The 20,495-nt window shown below is 29.5% G+C and overlaps 1 protein-coding gene across 12 annotated transcripts in view; it reads right to left on the bottom strand.

The window, feature by feature from the left end:
- LOC107457025 (septin-7) overlaps nucleotides 1-20,495 on the bottom strand; it is an 83,689-nt gene that overhangs the window by 2,843 nt on the left and 60,351 nt on the right. For 8 of the 12 annotated variants that reach the window (XM_043052066.2, XM_016075061.3, XM_016075057.4 and 5 more), the window contains exons 13-14: nucleotides 13,909-13,977; nucleotides 3,936-5,919 (exon numbers count right to left, since the gene is read on the bottom strand). The exons of 1 other annotated variant lie outside the window; for it this stretch is intronic. In XM_043052066.2, the coding sequence (XP_042908000.2) occupies nucleotides 5,871-5,919; nucleotides 13,909-13,977 (118 nt within the window). In that variant the 3' untranslated portion in view covers nucleotides 3,936-5,870. Of the gene's footprint in view, nucleotides 1-3,935; nucleotides 5,920-13,908; nucleotides 13,978-20,495 lie in introns of those variants that run through there. 3 more of the 12 variants (XM_071182648.1, XM_071182646.1, XM_071182644.1) reach the window with 1 other exon arrangement.

Here is a 20,495-nt window from a genome sequence, read left to right as displayed (position 1 = left end):
AAACGACTATCTAAGATAAGAAAGGAATTTCCTGTTTGACTCATAGTCCACGTGACAAACCCCCGGAAAATGANACAAAATTTGACTCATGGTCTAGGTCACTCCTTTTTTCTCTTGCGAGGATATTACCTTTTGAGAATATTGACCTGTTTGTTGAATGGCTTCGTGAACCTTAAATCTTAAAAGAAAAGATTTTTTTCTGCCACAGCCATCTTCTTTCCATCTTTAGTAAAAAAATTTACTTAGAGAACGTTGACCATAAAAAAAAAAGTTAACCTAAGAATATACAATTAATAAAAAATAACCCATAAATTTATTTTTTAAGCGAACAATATTTTAAAAAAGAAGGAAATAAATAATTTACAGATCATTAAATCTGGGTCTCGTTCAGCACCCCCCTTACCTGGTAATCAGGGCGATCACCCGCCTTGCCCACTCTGCTTGGTACATTGAGCGTCAGCATGGCTGCAAATTTAATATTTAGGTAGAAAAATGACCGTCATATGGAACTGATCAGCGGGCCCCCATCACTAACAGCTGAGAAGACAGACATGTTATCCACATGGCCTTAAGAGGAGCCATAGCCTTAAGGGATCGTACAGCTACCTCACAATCCCTGAGTCAACCAATGGGGTCATTTGCAAGACAACAATTGTCTGCACGAACAGTTCGTCGACGTTTGCAGCAGCATGGACAGTCTGCACGGCGACCATGGCTTCGGCTACCCTTGACGCTGCAGCACAGACATGAGCGCCTCCAATGGTGTGATCAACGACGAACCTGGACGCAGGCGTTGAATCTGGAATGGCATAGCGTCGTCTTTTCAGACGAATCCAGGTTCTGTATGCATCATCATGATGGCCACATCCGTGTTTGGTGATATCGTGGAAAACAACGCCCATTGGCAACTTGCATTCGACATCGTGATACTGGCCCATCACCTGGAGTAATGGTATGCCATTGGATACACGTCTCGATCAGCTCTTGTTCGCATTGCTGGCACTTTGAACAGCAGCCGTTACATTTCTGATGTGTTAGGGTCAGTTGCTCTGCCTCCTCTTCGAGGCCTCCATAACGCTACGTTTCAGCAATACAACGCCCGACCGCAGGGCTGGATTACCCATTAGGCCAGACTAGGCCATGGCCTGGGGCCCCCAATGATTAAGGACCCCCTTAAAATGGATTTTTTGAAAATAAATTTGAAAAAAATAAAAAAAACAATGATTGTTCAAAATTTTATGATTATTTTTTAGTTCGAATTTAACAAAATAAAGTAAAATTTAATTTATTATTATTTATTTTAAATATGCTTTCTTAAATGAAAAGATATATAAATACTTTTATATTTGAATAAATAAAAAATATACGAGAGAAAAAAATTTAATCTAAGGGCCCCAAAAATTTGAATGGCCTTGGACCTCACGTGCGGTTAATCCGGCCCTGTTGGATGGCACAATATTATTTAAAGCTTAGGCATAAAAATCAGTTGGAAGTCATGCGGTAAATTTTGACCTGCAGCGCCATTTGCGCTTAGTTTTACAAGCTCAATCGTTCATTAATAACTGTTTTACTAACTCACCATACTTTTATATTATCTTGCTTTTCATTTTACATAAATGTCCACAAAATTATTTTTTTTTATTATAACTTTTGAATCACAATTTCTTCAAAGTATCAACACGATTGATATATTTTATGTGCCATACACAATTTTTTTTCGGTTAAAAAATGATGTTGAACAAATTTATACTGACACCTAAGTTCAAACTACTCAACCTATATCGAGACCAATAAGTGTTATCGCCGTCCTTAATATATCCTTTTATTCAAAACATAATGATGCCAAAATAGAAACTTTATTTGTAAAATATATATGCAGGAAAGAAACAAAAATGTCATTAAAATCTGACGAATCATTATTAAAATAAACTATAAGTAAAAGAGGGTTACAAGCGTCAAATTGAAGTTTAAAAAAGTGGAAGCTTTTAGTTTCCTTTTTTCCAAAGGTACATATTTTAGATTAATTTCTTACGAAACCCAGGTGATCCTTAAACACATTGAAGGACAATGACACCGTACTATAACGTCATCGACAGTTATTCATGACCTTATTTCCTAATGTCCTTCAAAATCCTGCATTTGTTTAATTGAATAAATAAAATTTTAACATAAATTTTTTTAATTGTCTAATGAAAATTGTACCTTCTTTATAATGTTAAATCGAAACTCATTTAATTAAAAAAATATTAAATTATACTTCTTAACATGACTTCTACGCGTTTTGAAAACAAACTTTTTATTTTACTACAAAATATTTCCCCACAATAGTTTTTGTCACTTTTTCATAAAAATAAAAATTAATTTAAAATATACATTTAGTAATAGAGAATTTGATTGGTACATTTTAAAAAATAAAAAAAAGGACGCTCAAACCACATTCAGTAGGAATGTTCTTCCAGTTAGTAAAAATCGTGAATTGTATTTTATTACACTTGATTTTCAACTTCTTTAAAGTACATAGTTTAATTTTCTGAAAGAAATATTTAAATATTAATAAAAGAATTATTATTAAATATAAAACGCCACGTGAAAATTAAGAATTGAATTAAACGAAAGAAATTTACAACAGGCGAGGCGCAATATTAAATTAAAAAGCTGTTGTCACAAGATTTCAATATCATCCCAAGTCATGAAAATAAGAAAACTATCAGAAATGTATCCTTTCTTTTAACTCTTCGTTTGAATACCTTGACTTATGGCACTCAAATACCATTTATTAAATGTGGGCATAAGGTCAAACGCTATAGGGGAGGTGAGGTTCATTTATAGAAATTCTCAGCAATCAGCACGCTCAATATCTCTTTACAAATCTGCAGATCTATCTGTCTGCAGATGTAAAGGTAGATTACATGCATCCTGAGCAACTCATTTTTGTGAATTTTGAGTACAGCAGTCTTAAACGTTTCCAGTTAGCCTCCTGATCTATTAAACGTAAATGCAAAATCTGGGGGAAATATGATTCCTTAATTTTATTTCATAACCGTCACTGAACAGCCGACCCAATTTTTGGATTTACGACTACTAATATTGAACTCCGTAGCCTTGAAGACAAGGGAACTTCTGGATCAATTCTTAGGAGAAATTTGCCTTCGTTGAGGACTTTTTGATGGAACTAACCCGCATTTGCGTTACATGGTGAGGAAGACCACGAGAACTTCCCACGATTAGACTGACGGCAAGGGGACTCTAACCCATGATCCGTCTACCAGAGGATATTTTACGTAAAGATTGTGGTCGGTGCAAGCCGGATGCGGAATTCGTATCGATCAGCTATGGCTGGGATTCGAACCCAATTATCATTGGAAGGCGAACGCCTTTCCCCTGAGCCCCTTTCGCCGCTCTGGTTCTTTTATTTGCCACACACCCGCCAGCTTTAAATATTCTGTCATTATTGGCAAGCTGACACGGGGAAATTTCGATTCTTGATGTAAGTTATTAAAAGACAACTAGCCATTGAGCTTGGTTCTTTTCCTAAAGATATTAATCGAATTGTAAATAGTGCCTGATTCATCATAAGGCTTGAGAGGCTCAAGCCCCCATTTCCATAGGCCTCTAAATGTTAAATATATTCTATTTGCGTTTTTCCTTAAGAATTGTCTATTAGAAATATAACTTAATAAAAATTGAAATAAGTTTAAGCTAAAATTTACCAAGATATCGCAATTTACTTATGTTATAAATAATTGAAAAATACTTCATAATTAAACTGCATGTAAATTTGGTTTAAAGTAACAATTCCCCCCCTTTTCGAGATCAGGCCCTGATTGTAAATATGTTACAGATTTGCTTCTTCTATAAAGTTTCTAAAAGTAAATTCAACTGGTTTTGAAAACCATAAAATAAAATAAATAAAATGAAAAATGAATCATTCTACAAAACATGAAAAAAATTTTATTTGCTGACAGTCACGGTTAAGTCGAATTAATTTCAGTCTTTTGCATATGAGAACAAGGTACAAAAGTTCTTCATATAAATAGATACAAATTTGCAATCAGTACTCAATCAATTCATTAGCAATTTTAAATGGTAAAAAGAAAACGATGTACGTAAAACAGGGGGGAAACATAAATAAATAACACTAATAACTTTCAAATAGGAGGAAGTAAAAGAAATAACAGTTAAAATGCCTACAATATATTAAAAATGAATCAATCCTATCTTACATAGATGAGATACAGGAAATGCATTGTTGAGAAACTTTCAATTTTAAATGTGTACCTTTCTTTAAAAGTAGTAATTGCATAAGAGATTAAAGATTCAATACTGTTCCTATACAACTATTAATGAGAGAATCACTTATAAAATGGAATCAATTCTATAAAAAAAAATGCATATTTGTTTCACAAGTAGATATGTTACTGATAAAGCAAGAATAAAAAGATAAAACTAGGTTTAAAGAAATAAAAGTTAAGAATTGCCTTTTAATCCTATCTTGTTAAAGTTCAAAGAAAATTTCAAATGCTACCGCCTTTAACCAGTTAAAACTTACAAGACAGTGAGTCACAAACACTCAGAAAAAAAATCCGACTTTTCAGACTGATTTTAAAGAATTTTCTCGATTTTTGTAACCATATCATACATTGTTAATTAGTAACCATTGTGATTTTGTAACTGTGACAAAATTCTCATATTAAATTTTAAGCTTCATTCGTATGGAAAAAATATATTTCAAAATTGTTATATTTGATTTTCAAGTTGAAAACAAGGAATTTTATTTACTTATTATTATTATTTGAAAAAATATCGACTTTTATATACTTTATATTCAAACTAACTGATTTTCCATAACAAGGGTATTTAAATTAAATCTCCTGACATTTTCCAAATTTTTAGAATGATAAAATTCCCAAACTTTTCCTTGAACTATGGCCACCCTATAGGTCTAATCAATCATAGTCAGTTTAAACCCCAAGTTGTATGTTACATATGATAAAGCAATCATTAACTATTACATAAACAACCCTTGCCTGTGAGTTTCAAATGATATTAGAATTCACTACAGATTTTTAAGGGCTATTATTCAAATAATAACACATATTAAAGATATCGGCTTTGAACTTTAACTGACTGGGAACGGTTACACTTAGTTTTAGCCAGTGAAAGGGCCTTAACCAAGTCTAACCAAACCTAGTCAGTTAAAGCCTAAGTAATATATTATGATAAAGCAATAAATTATTAATTGATAGATTAAAGACCCTCTGAGTTGATTGTGATATCAGGATTCGTTACATTGATGTTTAAAGGCTATTGTTCAGATAATAACAAAGATTGTAGACATTGGGGTATGAGCTTTAACCGACTAGGATCGGTTAAGACTTGGTTTTAGTCAATTAAAGGGTGGAATACTTATACCAACTAAGATTGATAGCAATTAACTTCATTTGGTTAAACCTAAATTTATTATTCATTCTTGCTTTGTCTATAACAAACACAAATGCCAGCTTTTTTAAAGCAAAATAATCCTTTTCATTTTTACATGCACAGCAATTACTTTCTCCAAATAAAAATGTTATTTATAAATGAGAATTTCAATATATACAGATGGATAAAAATGCAATTAATGCTCTGCAAAATAAAAATGTACAAGCGTTTCAAATCCACTGTTATGTAATTGGCGAAAAAAAACGGTGTGAGCAAGTCTTTTTTTGTGTCCTGGGCCTGCATTTACCGTCCAACAGCGACACAAACACAAGAAGGGTTCGACACACGAAGAAGACATCACACAAAAGCGAACAATGGTAAACAGAGGCACAGTCAACCTTTTTAACATTTTTGTTTTCTAACTCCATCTCTTTCTCTCGTGTTCTCTCTTAGAAGAGGCCCTTCTTTTTTTCTTTCTTCTTCTCTTTGCCGTCCAGCCTGAAAAAAACATAGCAAATGCTGTTTTAAGGTGCAGGAGGTAAAAAGCGTCTAAATGCATTTATGGCATGCTGAATGATCATCTATAAGCAAGCTTATATAATTCATGCAGGGCAACAACAACAAAAAACTAGTGATTGATATTTTCAAAATGTCAAGTACAATTTAGAATCCTTACTTTACCAAGATTCTTTGATAAGAGTAATACAGTACAGAACCCGCTATCCGGAAAACCAAAAAACCGGAACAAAATTCGATAAATTTTCCCGCCAATTTTAAAAATAAAATTTTTTTTTCCCTCATAAGATTTCAGGATTTTTCTTTCTTTTTTAAAAGATGTTAACCTTACTATCATTTTGGAAATAATCATTAGTGTATTACTTCATCGTTTTTGCCTCTTTTTAAGATAATTTCCAAATTTTTTTTTTTTTTTAGTTGGGTTTAACAATAAAAAAAACTGCTTTTAGTAGCGATTCCGAAAACCGGAAAAATCAGCTATCCGGAATAGCGATGGTCCCGATCGTTCCGGATAATCGGTTCCCTACTGTACAAAGTTGTTCACAAAACATAAAAAATTTATTCATAAATTAAAAATTAACTTAATGGAATTAATATAAAAAATAACTGTCTACAATTAGCTAAAATTTTAATTTAATACTTTTTAATTGCAAAATTGCTTGAGGTTACTAAAATATTGCTCACAGAATAAAAACCTTGACAGAATTATCTATTATTTTTAAAATCTTATTTCAATACNTACAAATTTACTCACAAAACATAAAAAATTGATTCATAAATTAAAAATTAACTCAATGGAATTAATATAAAAAATAACTGTCTACAATTAGCTAAAATTTTAATTTAATACTTTTTAATTGCAAAATTGCTTGAGGTTACTAAAATATTGCTCACAGAATAAAAACCTTGACAGAATTATCTATTATTTTTAAAATCTTATTTCAATACCACCAAAACCTACTTCAGAAATTAAAAATCGAAAAAAATAATCAAATTTAATATGAAACAATACAGAAACTTCAAAAATAATTTTGAATCTCTAAGTAATATTTTTAATGTTAAATTAAAAATATATAATTGTTATGTTAAATAAAAATCACTAGTTTTATGTTCTAATAAGAAGTTGATAAATTACATTCTATTCAAAGGAAAATCGATAATACAAATATATAAATGAAATTTTAGGCATTTATAACTAGAATTAGATCCAACATACATTTCTGCTAATGATAATTAATAATAAAAACTATTATTTCTACAATAGAAAATGCCAGTTTTTCCCTTACCTAGCAATTTCATATAAAATAATAAATCATATTAAAATCCACATAAAAAACATGTGCTCAAAAATTCTCACAATAACATATCATCTAACATAATTAAAATAGTAATCAATGAAACTTTATACATTTCTTTTCATAAAATCTTGAGTTTTAAGTTTCATTGATATTTTTCACTCATAAGAAGTATATTTAAGAAACTATCACAGCTTAATTCTTGAATAACTGTAGATTTATCTCTTGTATTAGTAAGTTATTAAATTGTTAACTTTCTAAATTATTTGAGTATTATAATAGAAATGCATTAGCAAGTTTTTCTTCGGGATTTTAAAAATATTAATTTGGACCATTTGTTAACGCAATATTAGAGCTAAACTGTTTTACAGTAAATCGAGAAAAGCATTTATACTACACTAATCAATTAGAAAATTATATGAATTTAAATATCAAGCCTAAAATTCTTAAAAAGTTAAAATATCAAATGAAATTGTTCTAAATGTCACACATAAAGATAGCATAAGCAATTTCAAACTGACATCCATGTGTTAGAGCAAGCTGTTACATTATTAAATTGCAAATATTTGAAATATAATTAAATGAAATATTTAAAGCAATTTTAATGCAATGAATATGGTTAGTAGTACATCACAGACAAGAGCATCCTACTGCTAAAACAATGCAATTATTCAAAATACACAAATTATATTATCCATGCCTTGCACTATACCTTTTTTTACAATAATCTTTATAATTCCAGCTGGGTTTTTTTTTTATTTCTTGAATATTTCAGTCCCAAGGTAAAGTCAATTAATTAAGCTTCAAAATCAACATTAGTATAGTCACAATATTTCAGCAAATTAACCTTATTGGAGACAGTCTTTAGAAGATCAATGGAAATAGCAGCAGCACTTTCAGATTTTCAACCAGAAGAGTTAATGAGATTTTATTTTATTTATTTATGCCTTCGTAAAAACAGAAATCTTGAGAGAAATTATTAAAATAAATTCTTAACAAATAAACACACATATAATAGTCTTTTGCTTTTAGAATCTTATTTCAGAATACCGTGGTCTTTTGTTAATGTTGAGTTAGAGAAAAAAAATCTCTAATTGTACTAAACGATTCTTATTTTATTAAATAATCATACATTTTAGACAAAGAATCATCAGAGTAGAAAATAATGCATTTTTGCAATTTTTTGAGAAGGATACAAAACTAATAATTAGTACATGTGTAGTCGGATAAAATTATGCTTGTTTTAATAGAGCAAATAATTATAAATTTTATACAATGGATTACTCATTGAGTAGAAGCTAATGTATTTTTACCACTTTTTAAAAGAAAAAACAATCATTACATGTTTCATAAGGAAAAATTTTTAGTACTCCAATAATTAAATTAATCTATTCAACTAATCCAGGGATGGGCAAACTTTTTCTGGTCGAGGGCCAAAAATCGAGAAAAAAAAGTTCGGTGGGATGAGTAAAAACTTCTAACATAAAAATTCTAATTTCTAAAATAAAATGAAGTCAATTCATAATTGAACGCATGGCACTCTAAATCAACTTTGCGTTTTTTAGTTGCCATTTTGAAGTGAAAATTTTTTACAAATAACTGAAAAAAGCAGTAGCCATTTTATACATTTAATAATTTCACCATTATTTACAATGACATTGTATGTGCGAAATTTTTCCATACGCAATAAATAATGTTAGAACTCGCGAAGGCAGAAAAATCCGCTCGTTGGAAACTTAAAATGTGCAGTCTGCCACATGTGAAGTATTCACCTATATTAGATTCCGTATGTCTGCTCCTCGAGAAAGACAAACGATCGTTGGAGCCAATCTATGGTTATTCTATAAAGAACTTCTGCTTTTAACATTTTACCAATTGAAGCTGTCTGTGCTAACTATTTCCATCAATTTATGTTTTGTAGAACAAAAATAGAGAAAGTAAAAAGGTCATCAGTACTTAGTTAAAAAAGAAAGAACAAAAATAGCTTTAAACAAAGTAGACAAGAAAATGGTTGTTTATTGTTTATATTCGCCACGGATCAGCAAGTTAAAACTCTGTCTGCGGGCCAGATAAAACCTTCCGGCCGGCCACAGTTGGCCCGCGGGCCATAGTTTGCCCATCCCTGGACTAATCTGTGAACAATAATGCAAAATGAAATAATAAATTTGAGATAGTGTTAAGCAACTTACTATCAATTCATGGCCATTATATATCATTCATATAATATCATTCTTAAAGGGAAGAGGGTGAAATTCTTAAATAAATATTGAGGAAAACATTTTCCTAGTGATACTTTGAAGAGATTCATTCCTTAATTTGACCCTTTCTGTAATACTTTATTTCTATAGTTTGGAAACCAACTTATAATAGAAGGAAGTTTTTTAACATAATTTATTGTTGCCATCTTCAGAGATAACAACTATTGTTTAAAAATTTTGTTCAGGGGTGATATATATATATATATATATATATATATTTATATATAGAAGGTAAAGAAATATATTTAATTAATTATTTTGCTATTTATTGAGCATTAAATATTCCTTTCTTATTACTTTTTAATCAAATACAAATTTTACAATATATTCGTTTTGAAAATAATGATCACATTTTCGAACAAATACTGTNTTTCACTTCCATATAAGGAAGCAGTAAATGATTTTCCTTAATGCGTAAGGTTACAAGGAATGTACGAAGTGTGCCTTTTTACCTCAAATCTGTGTTGGTATAAAACGTAAGAACGCTAGTTTTGCATGTCCTTTTCATCATGATGTGATCCTGATAAGCTGTTCTGGAATTGTCCAGAGTCTTGTCCACTCCCCCTCCTTTGCAGTAGTGGGGACGTGAACTGTTATCAATACCAGCCTACCTTTAAATAAACCTGTTTAGAACGTCAGATGGCTTACGACTGCATTATTTCAAGCTAAATACAACACTGATAACAGGGTTGTAGCCCTGTTATTACATATATATATATATATATTTGTTCTTTTTTTTGTTTTTGCTGCTGAATAGGAAATATTTGAAACGAAAAAGAAAAGTGCTAATCAAGTGTTTTTCTTATTTGTCCTTTTTCACCAGAGATGTGAAAAAGTCACTTTCACAAGAGACCACAGTATTCAACTGAAAAGCAATTCCCAATTAACAAATTAGTTTTCTTAACCTTCATAAACTGTTATAAAATTGAATTATTAAGATATATTACATGCTAATTAGGTCAAAAAAAGATCCTGAATACCATAAGAAAGTTTAAACAGCCGTTAACACAATTGATAGCAATGCAAAATATACTGTATTGTAGAGAATGAAAAACAGTAACGATTGAACAGTACTTTTATACATAGAATACAATACAAAAATTAACATGATCCCTTTTCAAAACAATCATACCATTAAATTTAAAAAAAGGGTTTTCAATTAATTTTTTTATCTAAATGCATGAAAACACAAAAAATATCACTTTGATGTTGTTGTTGTCATTTGACTAGTGCAAATTCAAATGGGACCGAAAGCATGGAGCACAGCCCTGGCCACATCTCCGACTTTTTCAGAATAAAGGGAATATCACTATAGTACTATCCATAAGAGCTTTTGAACTGTTGGTGCCAAAAGGAAAATTTAAATTAAGCATTGTTTTATTTTTTTAACAAAAATTTTAATCTCTGTTAAAGTTTAAAATATTTTAGTTATTCATGTATTGAAAATTTTACTTAATCGGAATAGACTTAAAATTTTAAATCTCACTGGTCTGGATTATACTTGTCATACTTTAATATACTTTATATGTCATTTCTAAAACTACAAATTGAAATAATAACTATAAAAAATAAAACAGTTCCAAAATTACAAAATAATATATAACAGCAAAAATAAAATTTCATCAATAAGTACTGCAAATATCAAAAACAAACAATCAGACCTGAAAATAACCACTCGCCCCTTGGCAAGTCAACTAAAAAAGAAAATAAAAAGTGGTGACTTAAATAAACAACCGGTCACTTTTTCTCATTGCTTTTTTTAAAAAAATCGTTTAATGATAAAAGTACATCAATGTAGAAAAAGACTCTGAAAAATAGAATTTTTCTTAAAATGTTCATTGTCACCATTCAAAATTTTAGTTTTGCAGAATCCATTAATTTGTCTTGAAAAGATTTATGAGGAAAGAGAGTTCTTTAACAATTCATATATTTCAAAGTCGTAATGTATACATCAAATGTACTTTGCTTCTCTAAATATTTTTATAAATTAAGTTCTCTAAAGTTACTATGTTTAAATAAATTTTTTAATGCATTTATATTTGTACTGTTGAATTACTTTTTAATGGCCATAGATTAATATGAATTTTGTGACAAATATGAATTTTGTTTTCAAAATAAAATTTTATCCAAGCAAAAATAAAAGTTTTCTAAAAGTAGCTATTGAATGAAAAGAAAGGACCTATCAGTTGCCAACTCATTAAGTTTGAAAAAAAAGTGGCTGCTAAGTCATTAGACAAAGAATAGCCTTTTAAAATAATAGCCACTGGCTATTAACTGAAAATTTAAAATTTCAGGTTTATGAACAACTATATTAAACTTTTAAACTTAAGACTTATAGATATATAGCAGTGCACATTGCTCGAAATTGAAAGAGGATATATCACTAGAGTACTTCAGGATATAAGAACCTGTGGCAACCGGAAAAAAAAAGCCAAATCCCCTTAGGGGGATGATACAAATGGAAAGGTTCCTAATAACCATTTTTTCCAAAAGAATTTCAAAAATATCAGGAATGCTTTTTGATTCCACACAGCAATTAAACCGGCGTTTTTTAAATTTTATTTTCACCTATTTCTGCAAAATGTGTTACATTTTGATAAAAAAAATATTTTTTTTACTTTAATATTAATTTAAAACTCTTACTTTATGTTGACAAGAGCTGTGTATAATACAGACAGTAATTACAAAACACACACTGAATAACACATTTTTAAAAATTGCATTTTTACAAAGCAAACACACATCATACGTGTGTTGAATAATATTTGAAGTACAGTACAGAACCCGCTATCCGGAAATCAGAAAACCGGAAAACCAAAACGAAATTCAACAAATTTTGGAAAGATGTTTACTTTTGGAAAGATGTTTACCTTACTATCATTTTGGAAATAATCATTAGTGTATTACTTCGTTTTTTCTTCTTTTTAAGATTATTTCCAAATATTATTTTTTTTAGTTGGATTTTACAATAAAACAAACGGCTTTTTGTAGCGATTCAGAAAACCGGAAAAATCAGTTATCCAGAATAGCAATGGTCCCGATCGTTCCGGATAATCGGTTCCCTACTGCAGTTCATAAAAACGCAACTACAGTATTTTTAAGCAATGACTAGCAAACGTGTGCGTTTAATCCAGAGACTACAAGAATATGTATAAATATCTAAGAGCTAAATAACTTTTATTTGTAGATGTTTTGTATTGTTTTGGCACTCTAGTTTTTTGACACTACTAAAAATACTAATAAATAATTAATATTCAATGAAATCTAATTGATCAAGACCTTGTAATTGTACAATTACAGTACAACATTACAGTAGAGTACTGATTATCTGAGTCAAGATCTAAGCTAATTCTGCTTACTAAAAATCCAGATAATTTGGGAACTTTAAAAAATGGCGTTAGCAGTGTTTTAAAGATAATTATTTTTCTCACTTTTCCGAAGCTTACGATGGCGAATCGTCTAAACATCAAAATGCTGTTATTGCCTTTTTTTTAAATATCTGATATATTTTACGTATAAATACCTTACTCAAGAGCTAATGGTAATGGTTTTTACCTTTCCTCACTCCTTTAACAAAGTTTAAAACTTTACATGAAATAATGACTACTTTTTTACTCTTTTCAGAGACACATGAAAACACCTACAGCGTTTTCAAAATAACGGGTACCCTCCAGCATGTTTCAAAAGCAAATTAAACTGGTAAACTATTTAAACACTCTCAAAAACTTTAAAAAAGAAATTGGCCACCCCAACCTCTTATCCTGATTGAAATTGGAATGAATTAAAGTGAACAGAAAAGGGGTCTCGGTTTTCGAAGACATCAAGGAAAAAGAAAATTTATAACTCTTTCAGAGAATACAAAAATATATTTTACGATTGTTTTTTTAAGATCATGGTTTCAATTTATTTCAATGGGCAATTAGGTCAATCAGGGCCCTGATAAACGATACTCTACTTTACTTAATCAGCAAATAGAATTAATTAGGTATGCATAATATCTTATGATTAGATATATTGATAAAATAGAAGTATTAAAAATAAATATCGTTTCATATTAAAATATCAAAAAATATGCACTGTAAAATTTTACATATTTTTACAAGTACATTACATAGCTTGTAGATTACTGATAATGCAGTTTAAAACTGTAATTTAATTAAATCAGAGCAATAATACTAATTCATTTAAATAGCAAGGAAAAGTCTAAAATCATGTAAAATAAGAAATATTTCATTGGGGATACAAAATACATTAACAAATTTAAAAAAAATAATAATAATGTTCTTATTTCACATCTTTAAAGTAGCTGATATAAAATATTTTAAGAATATAAACAAAAGAAATTTTTCCCCAAAAAATAATAATACAAGAATAACTTAAACAGCGAAACAAAATATAATGCCAGTCACGTTCTTTACTTAAAAAGAAATGCAGTCAAGTGTTTGGTTTTCAGTCGAGGAGTATTCTTAGCAGATCCAGAAACAGTCCTATAGATTGCAAAATATAATAAAAACAAAATACACCATATAAGTAATTCAAAACAAATATTTAACAAAAACAAGTTTGAACAAAAAAAGATAAAATAAGCAAAAACCTAAAAAGCTGATAGAAATTCCTATGAAAAAATAGATTAAAAAGATGCTAGGCGAAGAAGAAAAAAAAAGGTTAATTTAACGACTGTCAGGAGCTTTAAACAACTTGCGAGTAGACTCTAAAAAGGCAATGAAAGCTCTTTTCATACTCGAAGTAAGAATACTCATTTTGCCTTTAAATATTGCGCAAGGATGTTACTGGTACTTTTACATGCATCAAAAAACTGCAAATATGATAAGCAGCATGCAAAGACTTTTTTGAATTTTAGATGTCACATTACATTTTAGATCCCCATTATCCACAACATAGTGATCTTTAAACATCAATCAAGAAAAGAAATACCCATATATATGTGTTACATTAGAATTTCAGAATTAAATCTAAAGCACATGAAATTTACGAAAATGTGTATTTGAGGACATACATTTTTCTAAATTTATAGAGACAACTGTTTTTTATGTGAAGCCTGTAATAAAATCAAGAAATTTCTTCAATCAAGGACAAACATAAAATCAGCAAGTCATTTCGCCCTTGCAAAACAATTAGGAATCTGAACTTGTTCTTGCATTGAAGTGCTGAATTTATGTACAGAAATTGCAATGTTAGAAATAATCTTCTTCTCTTAACTTCAAGGTTTTTGGATAACAGTACTTAAATAGTATAGTATTTTAACATTAGTATTTTAACATTATTAAGCACAGGTTATATAATTCAAAAAAAAAATTTAATTCAAATTAAATTATTGGAACTTAAATGATTATAGAGGCTTAATTTAAGAAATAAAAAAAAATGAAAGATTTTAGAAATTATATACAAAATAGGTCAAAAAAAATTTTTTTTTAATTCAGAACTTTTAGCTCAATGAATTTTAATATGAATTCATTTAGTAATACATTGTGTAAATACAAATATTTTATAGTTTATTTTGTATATATAAGTTTTTAAACTTCAACAACAAAATTCATCATGATAGACATATCTCAATATTGTGACAAAAGAGAAGTTTCAAAACAATGACTAGGAAAATACTATAGAGAATAATAAAATATTAAGATAACCCAGCAAAACAAACAGCGTGCATTGAGTTACAAGCAAAGATTGAAAAAAGTGTATCTATGTGCATGAAAAACAACTAAGGTTGCCAAAATCGTAAGAAATATATATTTAAATTCCATAAGAACTTTTTAACAATGTTTTTAATTTAAGAAAGAAACAATTATTCTTAAGAATAACTCTTTTAAATAAATGTGTGAAATTAATCCCACAAACAAAATTTTGATACTAAATGTAATGATAGAAATATTAAGGAATTCTCCAGCTTTACTCTCCATTACTTAATAAAGGTTATCATTTCTTGAATTTTTCTAAAAAGACATTGTTACTTCAATATGAAACACAGCAGTACATAAGATGAATTTAATAATTTGAATGCCTTATCTTTTATTAGAGGCTAAGAAGCAAACAGTCAAGTTTGAACCAGGACAGTAACAAGGTCATATGCACTGTGTCTAAAAAAACAATTCAACAATATTTTTATTTTATTTTATAACTGTTGTTGAACAGTCACCTAATTTTTTGCGTTTAAGACTACTAATGTTCAACTCCGTAGCCTTGTAATTTTTAACCCAATCCAGAAGACAAGGGAACTCCTGGATCAAGTATAGAAAGAAATTTGCTTTCATGGTGGCCTTTTTGATGGAACTAACCCGCATTTGAGCTGCATGGAGAGGGAAACCACGGAAACCTCTCACGGTTGGCCTGACCACAAGGAGACTCTTACCCGTGATCCGTCTACCACTGAGGATATTTAACATCAGCACTGTGGTCAGTGCAAGCCAGATGCGGAATTCATATCGACCTGCCATCGCTGGGATTCGAAACCGGTTCACCTCATTGGAAGGCATATGCTCTATCCCCTGAGCCATCACGACATTTCAACACTATTAAACTAGACAAATATAAACACATATTCTCTTTACGAAAATGACAACCTTGATTGATTAGAAAAAATTTGGGAAAAAATAAGTATTTATGCACTGATATAGTTTTAAAGCAGTGTACTATGCAAAGAATGAGTACCTGTAAAGTGAAGAAAATTAAAGAGAAGTAGGAGGTTGACCAAAAATTTTTGAGAATTTCTTTGATGATATAGAACTGCAGCAAGCAGAGAAGATTTTTTCAGGAAAACTTTGCCTGAATAATAAGTGCACCATGTAAATAATGTTAGGAGTACTTCTCCCACCATTAACTACACACATAGAGGATATTAACATAAACTTTTACGACAAAGATTTATTTACTAATATTAAATGGAAATTTAAAGCATTTTTAAACTCATATAACAATAAAAGAAACTACACCTAACTAAACTATTTTATTAACATTAGTATAATATCGTCTTTAATCGTCTGCATTTTAAATTTGCAATTGTTTACAAGAAATTCAATATCAAAACCTTTGTATTATTCTAAGTAATATAGAATGAAGTTAAACCTTTTAACAGTTAAACTAAAACCATTGAACTAAGTAAAACAAAAACTTTGTGACAAGATATTATAGATATTTTAAAAAACGAAGTTATAAAGCCTGATTATTTACTATTTTACAAAGCAAGCAGATTTCAAATTCAGGATTGACAGCAAAAAGATAAAACGAAAAANGGCAATGAAAGCCCTTTTCATACTCGAAGTAAGAATACTCATTTTGCCTTTAAATATTGCGCAAGGATGTTACTGGTACTTTTACATGCATCAAAAAACTGCAAATATGATAAGCAGCATGCAAAGACTTTTTTGAATTTTAGATGTCACACTACATTTTAGATCCCCATTATCTACAACATAGTGATTTTCAAACATCAATCAAGAAAAGAAATACTCATATATATAAGTGAAATTAAAATTTCAGAATTAAATCTAAAGCACATGAAATTTACAAAAATGTGTCTTTGAGGACATACATTTTTCTAAATTAATAGACAACGAATTTCTATGTGAAGTCTGTAATAAAATAAAGAAATTTCTTCAATCAAGGACAAACATAAAATCAGCAAGTCATTTCGCCCTTGCAAACAATTAGGAATCTGAACTTGTTCTTGCATTGAAGTGCTGAATTTATGCACAGAAATTGCAATGTTAGAAATAATCTTCTTCTCTTAACTTCAAGGTTTTAGGATAACAGTACTTAAACAGTATTTTAACATTATTAAACACAGGTTGCATAATTCAAAAAAAAAATTTTATTCAAATTAAATTATTGGAACTTAAATGATTTTAGAGGCTTAATTTAAGAAATTTTAAAAAAAATGAAAGATTTCAGAAATTTTACACAAAAAAAATTTTTTTCAATTCAGAACTTTCAGCTCAACGCATTTTAATATGAATTCACTTACTAATTTTTTGTGCAAACGCAAATATTTTATAGTTTATTTTGTATATATAAGTTTTTAAACTTCAACAAAATTCATCATGATAGACATATTTCAATATTGAGACAAAAGAGAAGTTTCAAAATAATGACTAGGAAAATACTATGGAGTATAATAAAATATAAAGATAACCCAGCAAAACAAACAGCGTGCATTGAGTTACAAGCAAAGATTGAAAAAAGTGTATCTATGTGCATAAGAAACAACCAAGGTTGCCAAAATTGTAAGAATTATATATTTAAATTCCATAAGCATTTTTTAACAATGTTTTTAATTTAAGAAAGAAACAATTATTCTTAAGAATAACTCTTCTAAATAAATGTGTGAAATTAATCTGACAAACAAAATTTTGATACTAAATATAATGATAGAAATATTAAGGAATTCTCCAGCTTTACTCCTCATTATTTAATAAAGGTTATCATTTCTTGAATTTTTCTAAAAAGACGTTGTTACTATAATATGAAACACAACACAGCAGTACATAATATGAATTTAATAACTTGAATGTCTTATCTTTTATTAGAGGCTATGAAGCAAAGAGTCAAGTTTAAACCAGGACAGTAGCAAGGTCATATACAGTATGTCTAAAAAAACAATTCAACAATATTTTTTATTCATTTTACAACCGTTGTTGAACAATCAGCTAATTTTTTGGGTTTAAGACTACTAATATTAAACTCCGTAGCCTTGTAATTTTGAACCCAATCCCGAAGACAAGGGAACTCCTGGATCAAGTATGGGGAGAAATTTGCTTTCATGGCGGACTTTTAGATGGAACTAACCCGCATTTGAGTTACATGGAGAGGGAAATCTCTCACAGTTGGCCTGACCACAAGGAGACTCTTACCCATGATTCGTCTACCACTGAGGATATTTAACATCAGCACTGTGGTCAGTGCAAGCCAGATGCGGAATTCACATCGACCAGCCATCGCTGGGATTCGAAACCAGTTCACCTCATTGGAAGGCAAATGCTCTATCCCAGTGCTTTCATTACAGAAAAAAATGAGAGAGAATTTCTCACCCTTTCTCAGAAACAGGGTGAGATCTCAAAAAGTTAAGTGAGATTTCTAAAAATTAAAAAAACGCAAATAGACTTGGAAAAAAATATTTCTTTAATTATAATAAATCTTCTAATTTTTAAAGCATTGAATATTTTTGCTGCATTATCATATGGAAAACTTTCTACAGTAGGGAACCGATTATCCGGAACGATCAGGACCATCGCTATTCCGGATAACTGATTTTTCCGGTTTTCTGAATCGCTACGAAAAGCCGTTTTTTTTTTTGTTAAACCCAACTAAAAAAAAAAACTTTTTTGGAAATAATCTTAAAAAGAAGAAAAAACGATGGAGTAATACACTAATGATTATTTCCAAAATGATGGTAAGGTAAACATCTTTCAAAAAAGAAAGAAAAATCCTAAAATCTTATGAGGAAAAAAATTTTTTTTAAAAAAAATGGTGGGAAAATGTATCGAAATTTCGTTCCGGTTTTTTGGTTTTCCGGTTTTCTGATTTCCGGATAACGGGTTCTGTACTGTATATCTACTTTTTCATCAGTTTTTCTCATTAGGTTGCTCAAACGTTTATCAGTCATTTGTATACAATATTTTGTCTTATTTCGGTTTTGAGTGCTGAATGACCTTGCAACAGATGTTGAACAATTCGGAATCACTAAGTAAATTTGCAGCATTGAAAAAAGTTTAAACATCTTACATGAAGAAATTTTACCTTCGGTGAACTCGTGGTTGCAGAGAAATTTTGTTCTGAAATGTGTTCAGTCATTCAGGGGGGGGGGGGCATTATGTTCTGCTGTTCGCACCGGTTCTGAACAATACTGGTAAATAGGGAAGCTAGATAATAGGGATCGATGTTGAAAATAATGAACGATCAAGGAAGAAAAGTGAAACAAATTTTATTCAAAATGGCAAAAGACGAATTTTTTTCCAAAATTTGCGCATTTTGAAATTGATTAATAGAGTGCGCAACCTTCTCGAGTTAATAATTTTTTAATGCGAGAAAAGAAAAAAAATAAGCGAGATTCTCGCGTTCTCGCGCTGCAGTAAAAACACTGCTATCCCCTGAGCCATCACGGCATGCTATTAAACTAAACAAATATAAACGCATATTCTTTTTACAAAAATGACAACCTTGATTGATTAGAAAAATTTGTAAAAAAATAAGTATTTATGCACTGATATAGTTTTAAAGCAGTGTACTATGCAAAGAATGAGTACCTGTAAAGTGAAGAAAATTAAAGAGAAGTGGGAGGTTGACCAAAAATTTTTGAGAATTTCTTTGATGATATAGAACTGCAGCAAGCAGAGAAGATTTTTTCAGGAAAACTTTGCCTGAATAATAAGTGCACCATGTAAATAATGTTAGGAGTACTTCTCCCACCATTAACTACACACATAGAGGATATTTACATAAACTTTTAATACAAAGATTTATTTACTAATATTAAATGGAAATGCAGAGCATTTTTAAACTCATATAACACTAAAAGAAACTACACCTAACTAAACTACTTTATTAACATTAGTATAATATCGTCTTTAATTGTCTGCATTTTAAATTTGCAATTGTTTATAAGAAATTCAATAACAATAACAAAACCTTTGTATCGTTCTAATTTATATAAAATGAAGTTAAACCTCTTAACATTTAATCTAAAACCATTGAACTAAGTAGAACAAAAATTTTGCGACACGATATTATAGATATTTTAAAAAACAAAGTTATAAAGCCAGATTATTTACTATTTTACAAAGCAAATAGATTTAAAATTCAGGATAGACAGCAAAAAGATAGAACGAAAAAATTCTCTTAATATTTGCTCTTACTTTTTTGAAAACATTTTACAAGAAAAAAAAGTCAAATACATTGTTCTTCTTAGAATATGATTGAAAATAGAGAAATGTGTTAAAGTTTTCAACGTTGTTTAATTATTTAAATAGAATGTAAAGAGGTTTTTTTC

Source organism: Parasteatoda tepidariorum, chromosome 6, assembly GCF_043381705.1.
Source record: "Parasteatoda tepidariorum isolate YZ-2023 chromosome 6, CAS_Ptep_4.0, whole genome shotgun sequence".
In the NCBI taxonomy this organism is placed as follows: Eukaryota; Metazoa; Arthropoda; class Arachnida; order Araneae; family Theridiidae; genus Parasteatoda; species Parasteatoda tepidariorum.
Note: the sequence above shows the minus strand (reverse complement) of the source record. Positions and strands in the feature narration are given on the sequence as shown.